The sequence below is a fragment of the Papaver somniferum genome, chromosome 9 (assembly GCF_003573695.1).
Source record: "Papaver somniferum cultivar HN1 chromosome 9, ASM357369v1, whole genome shotgun sequence".
NCBI lineage: Eukaryota > Viridiplantae > Streptophyta > Magnoliopsida > Ranunculales > Papaveraceae > Papaver > Papaver somniferum.
In genome coordinates this window covers 108,783,825-108,790,311 of record NC_039366.1, presented here as the reverse complement: position 1 = coordinate 108,790,311, position 6,487 = coordinate 108,783,825, and the positions used below count along the sequence as shown (strand labels likewise).

Here is a 6,487-nt window from a genome sequence, read left to right as displayed (position 1 = left end):
AATTCAGAAACTGAAATAAATGAACATCTTTTCTTTCATTGCAGTTGTACATCTCAAGTTTGGTCTTAATTTTTCAATAGTTTTGGTTTGAACCTTAGTAGCCAGGAACGTGCAAAACCATCGCGAATATCAGTGAAACCGCAAATTAGCGTTCCTCGTTGATAATCATGATGGGAGTGCAATTGTAACAAGGAAGAAACACACTCTAATAAGGAAAAATCATGTCACTTGAATTTCCATAACTTTCTCCAGTATTTTTATGTGTTAGTACTAGAAAAAAGAGTACGAACGTGTCGGGGAAGAGGAAGAAACAAATAAAAAAATAAAAAATAAGAAAGGAAAAGATGTCATTAAAGTTTTTTTTTTCCCTTTGATGTGAGATCAGAGAGGTGAAAGATGTGTGAGAGAGGAGACGAAATATGAAAAACACAAAAAGAAGATCTAATCTAAGACTTCGCTTAGGGTTCAACACAAAAGAAAAAGAGAGGTTATAAGTTAGTTTTTGGCCTATTTTAGCTTATGTTAGGCCCGGCTGAGCTTATCCTAACCTATATTAGGCGCACCCAGTAAATACCTTCGCCACTTAGAACTATATATTACTTTTTTTTTTTGAAAATAACCAGATATATTACTGAGAAGGGAACTAATCTGTAGATTCAGACTCATTTGGAATCAACTCAGATTCAATTGTCCGTCCGATGATTGAATCTGTGTGATTAGATTCTTCTTGAAAAATACATAATGTGAGTTCATATTACAGTGCTCATAAGCTTTGACAGTGTCCAAAGCAATTGTTGGAATTAAAAATGAAGGTGTATCAGTAAAACTAGTAATCAGTTGAGGTGATGTTACATGAAAACTAACAAAATTAATATGAAATATCGAAAATAATATATGGCACCCAATCTAATGCACCCATATGCACCCAACGTTAGGTGGCAAATGACATGTCACTCCAGCAGCCGAATAGTGAAAAAATCTGTTTGAGTTTATTATGCATGTTTTTGGACTGTTGATCAGAATCGACGGATTGGATTAGATATATGTCATTCCTCAAAATCTAGTAAGTATGAGTTTATTATGCTTGTTTTTGGACTGTTGATCATAATCGACGGATTGGATTAGATATATGCCATTTCTCAAAATCTAGTAAGTATACTTGAAAAACAGAAAAGAAAAGTCGTTTTTTTTTTGTCAATTTTGAGAGATTTGGTGAGGTTAACCATGGATTAGTATACAAAGATAAAAAGAAATTTTTATATTTCATCTTTGAGTTTATACAGAGATAAAATGAAATTTTTTTCCTAATCAATTTTCTTGTTGATGTTTGTATAATCTAGGGTTAGGTCATTGAAATGAATTATGAATTTGCCTTGCCTGCAATCAAATGAACAAGCTATTACTTTAACAGAGATGGATAGTGAAGTTACATAATTTTGTTGGATTTTGTAAAAAGATAGTTTACCAAACGCCTAGTATTTACAGGAGTTCAACGAGGGAGAGGCAGAAGATGAAGAACTGGGCGTCAATGTTGGAAACTCAGTGTTATCATTACATAGTTTTAGTTGCATTACATTGTGGGAAATTATAAGCCACTGTCCAAGCAAAATATCACTTCCTGGAAAATACATAACTAGTTTACATATAAACATCCCTACCACTATCTCCTGATTCCTGAAAGCTAACATCTCCCGCAATTCCTGTTTTCCAAATCTTATCTGAATATCTTAGGTTAAGGACGAATTAAAATCGAATTTGAATATCCAGAAAGAATAACCCAAAAAAATTACGTCAAACCTACGCCGTTAATGCCGATCCATGGTCCAGAAACTAGAATTAAAAGTCAAACAGATATTTCCCTTGTCAGCTTGTTGTACTGACGTGTCACTTGCCACCTAATACCGGGTGCGTTGGGTGCACTAAGATGGGCGCCGTTAGGGGTGCACATACCCTACCCATACCCGCCAACCCTACCCTACACGCCAGTTTTTTAACCGTATCCTACCCTATCCACTATTTGGCGGGTAGGGTGGCGGGTAAAGATTTTCTTAACCGCCAGTAAACGGGTAGGGTGGCGGGTGTAGGCCATATCCTACCCACCCTACCTAGGGGTGCACATACCCTACTCATACCCACCAATCCTATCCTACCCGCCAGTTTTTTAACCGTATCCTACCCTATCCATTATTTGGCGGGTAGGGTGGCGGGTAAAGATTTTCTTAACCGCCAGTAAACGGGTAGGGTGGCGGGTATAGACCATATCCTACCCACCCTATCCGTTATGCAGCCCTAAACGCCGTATATCGTTTCCGATGAAATATACCTATAAAAAATTTGACACTAAAACTTAATACATTTATAAAGCTTAATCTACACGCCTGACTCGTTCCCCGACTTTCAGTTTTTGAAAATATTACGATTTTCAATTCTGTTCTTGATCCGGCTCGTAACTAATTTGGAATATTATTCTAAACAGATTTTAACTTGGCTTCCGCAATTACGTTCCGTTTTCAATGGCATTTTCTTTAATAAAAGTTCGCCATTGTCCTGTCAAGAAAAAAGAAAAAAGGAGGTTAAGTGTGAACGAACATTAGAATTAAAAATCCAAGTTTTAGATTTTGTTAGCCCATCCATTAAATGATTACAGTTGGGAAGATGGTAGATGAATGAAAACTTTCAAATCCAGGACCTCAAGCTCTTATTACGAATAAACAAAAGATATATCCAGGACCACATTTAGCCAAATGTCACTTGATTTTAGATACAGACGGTACGTGTCTCCACCTTATTTTCTTACTACTACCATTTTCTAATGCGGCTCATGTGCTGTATTTTTACCGAGACAAAGTAATTTGGGTCCTTTTGTTATCTCCCGGCCTACCTAATCAAAAGGTCCTTTTTCAAAGATATACGAGCAAAGTAGACTACATATACCAGGTGGTTAATACACTTGGCTGGTGCAACCATCCAACCATATCTCGGTCCCATCCCTGACTTGTACGTATGGGTGTAGATGAATCACGATAATGTCGCATATCACTGTTTACCACCGACACCAATTCAGATCCACAAAAATGTCTCAACCACACTGATTGGAGTTGATATTTATAATTCATAATAATAACTTGACCAATCTTGCATCGCCAGTTTAATGCATGAAAACAAGAACGTACCAAACCATGCATTAAACATAAACAACCCCACAACAACTAGAAAAAACTCTATATAAACGCATCGAAGCTAGACCAAAAATAACACAAAATCCTTGGCCAAAAAGAAAACAGAGATAACAAAAGAAACTTTCAGTTTACTAAGAAATGGCAAACTCTAGCAACAATGCAGTCAAGGTTGTGAGTACTTTAGTGTTGATGTGCATGTTAATCAGTGCACCATATATGGCTGAAGCTATAACTTGCGGTCAAGTTGTTTCGTCTTTGGCTCCTTGTATTACTTACTTGACCGGAAAAGGTCCCCTTACACCACAATGTTGCGGAGGAGTAAAAGGTTTAAACAGCGCAGCCAAATCAACAGCCGACAGAAAGACTGCTTGTGGTTGTTTGAAATCTTCAGCCGGTAGTATTAAGGGAATTAACTACGGTACTGCTGGTGGCCTCCCAGGCAAATGCGGTGTTAGCATTCCTTACAAGATCAGCCCTTCTACCGACTGTTCTAAGTAAGTTCTGCTTTTCTTTTTCTCCTCACAATTCATCTCATTTTAGTTCGTCGCATTTCGTATCTATCAGAACGGTAGTAGTAAGAGCTTGGATCTTATTCCTGGCGTCTCGCTACTGTCATGCTCGCACGTATATATTTTGAATCCGTTGTGTCACTAAATCTGTACTGACCATATTTGTATGGATATCATTATATTTCAGGGTGGTGTAAGAAGCTTGATGAGACTTGTACGCAATATCCCACCGTCTGATATATGGATCGCGTGGATGAGAATAAGCAATGGAGCTTCCTTGATCGTTGAATGCTCCTACATTAGAGCATCTTACAGTTTCTTTGAGTTTGAACTACTTATGTTATGTAATGTCGCGTTGTCGATTTTCCAATTATGGATATATTGATGACAAAGTTTCAATCTAATAAAATCTAGACTTATATTTATGTATTTTGAATCGTTTGAATTCTAAACTCAATTTCGAAACTCAGAGTGATTGATCAGTAGTCAGCCTAGCAAAATCAATCCAACTCCTCACTTCACAATTATAGGTTACAGAAAATTAAAGTAGTAAGAACAAGTTTGTAATGGCTGCTGTTACCTGCTACAACCAAAAGTTATGCATCTCAACCATGAGAATAGCAACTTGCCCGAGATATTTTCAGTTCCTACGCTACTAATAATTTCATATACAAACATATTCCAGCTTCACGTCGAAAAGACAGAATATGATATCTCAAAAGCAAAACTTTGTGATCATTTTTATCCGTTCAACTAAGCAAAAATCATCAAGTGGATAAAAAACAATTGCCACAAACCGTAATAATCCGTCAGTAAACTGGCCACCATAAAGTTTTCTTTCTTTCTTTCTTTTTTTTGATAGAAAAAACTCTGTTGATAGGGAATCAGGCCGTGTCGCGTCATACACGAACATGCACACCATGCTCGGTATCTGTCATCGGAAGTCCCCGAAGGGACCTGACCACCATTGGTTGAAGTCGGATAATAGTACAAAAACTACCTAAAGAAAGCATGAACTTTTACTAATTCTCTTACTGTATGCACCCATCCTGCAGGTAAATCATTTGACCTCTGAAACTGTAGAAAATCCTCCTCCTGATCAGACGTTCTAGTTTCTCCTGCAGGAATGAAGGCTTTCAGAGAATGGATGTTTTCAACTTGACCATGTAGCTGATAATCCAAATAGGGGCAATACATATCATCATCATCACCAATAACATTGCTTGGGTGGGATCCTTTCATCTTAGCTTCAAAAATGTGACAACATTTCAAATCACAGGAGGAAGATAGTCTTACCACCTCGAGATGTTCTGTCCGAAAATTATAGAGTTTAAGACATTTTCCATCAAACGAATATAATAGCAGCTGATCAGAGACGCTCGGTAATCGTGTAGGAAAGCTAGCAGTAGTAACAGTAGTAGTGTCAAAGTAACAGCAGAAGGGACCTGGTGGTAAACCTAGCTCCTTAACCTGAACACCAAAATTGTCCCCCCTTGATCCACACTTGCTTTTCCTTGTCCTTCAATATATACAGTTGAACTGTAACACGACAACAACAAAAACTAGTCTGAGCATTACAGCAAGGACCGCCACAATGTATGTCGTTTCCCATTGCTTTTTCACATAGTGCAACACAAGGATATCCTTTATGCTCCAGAAGATGATGTTCAACCACTCTATTTATCATTGCCGTCTTTGGGCTTGGGATCAGATAACATTCAGCCGGGAGTCTAATGAATCGAATCTTCTTCTTGTGCATGTCAAACGAGAGCAACATGCCAATCTTATTATTATAAAGAATTTCATTATGATTATTATTGATCATTATCTCATCTTCTTCTACTTCTTTATTGGTTATCCTCCAGAAAAGATCGCGCCCGCAAAGAGTGGCCGGTGTGCGAATATTTTGCCAGACTTTTGTTAACATTCGACTAGGAAAAGGAGAACAACCTGGTGGTGGGGAGATTTCAGCAACACTAGTAACTATGCTTCTCCATGATTTGGTACCCAAAGTAAAAACCATGGTGATAAACTCCTTATTGTCTTTCGAAGTAAACATAATCACAACCTTATACTCTTCTGACAATGAATTAAAAGCCAAACCATGACACAAATATTCGCATTTCCCATTACTGGGATAAATATAGGGGAGGGAAAGTGTTTCACCCCTAACCGGGTTAACGACAATAATTAAACGCCGACCATTAGCAGCTTTACGCACTTGCGTGGCACAAGCTAAACCATTACAATAACCAACTGGTTCCATTGCGCCTGGCATGTTAACACCCATAAGGAATCTATGTTGGTAATCATTGTCTAAGCTGAAATAGCAGGAATTTCTGTGACGACGTCCCCATACATTATGAAGAGCAATACATAAATTCAATTTGCTATTTTTGTTATTAGCAATGTGAATGTGAGTCTTAGCAAATCGTGAATCATGAAAAATTGAATTGTACCATAACTTACTGATGCAGCTCCACTGAGCTAGAGTCCGACCTGGTAATCTAGTGAGAATGTTTTCGATTACTAATTCCTCAGGAAGAATACATACAGCATGATCGCCATCGATTTCTTTGTCCTCCCTTAAAGTTCTCATCTGTTTCGGCAGCATCACTTATGAACTAGAGATAAATTGAAATGAAAATCTGAACTTTATAAATAAATCAGGGAATGAAGAAGAATTTTGGATTTTGGGTGCATAATTTAATGGTTTTAGTTAGGTTGGCGATGCCCAAGTAGAAAAGGGAAGAAGAAAGATCAAGGAAATGGAGACTGCAAACTGAACCTAATTTCTAT

General features: G+C 37.7%; 1 protein-coding gene across 1 annotated transcript; it reads left to right on the top strand.

The window, feature by feature from the left end:
- The first annotated feature begins 3,244 nt into the window (after positions 1-3,244).
- LOC113309869 (non-specific lipid-transfer protein 1-like) lies at positions 3,245-4,121 on the top strand. Its single transcript, XM_026558391.1, has 2 exons — positions 3,245-3,673; positions 3,876-4,121. Exons 1-2 carry the CDS (start codon positions 3,318-3,320, stop codon positions 3,883-3,885), a joined length of 366 nt encoding a protein of 121 aa, XP_026414176.1. The 5' UTR covers positions 3,245-3,317; the 3' UTR covers positions 3,886-4,121.
- Positions 4,122-6,487: the final 2,366 nt, after the last annotated feature.

Bases quoted from the DNA above. Each gene is read 5' to 3' on its own strand.
- LOC113309869 (XM_026558391.1), top strand. From the start codon at position 3,318: ATGGCAAACTCTAGCAACAATGCAGTCAAGGTTGTGAGTACTTTAGTG.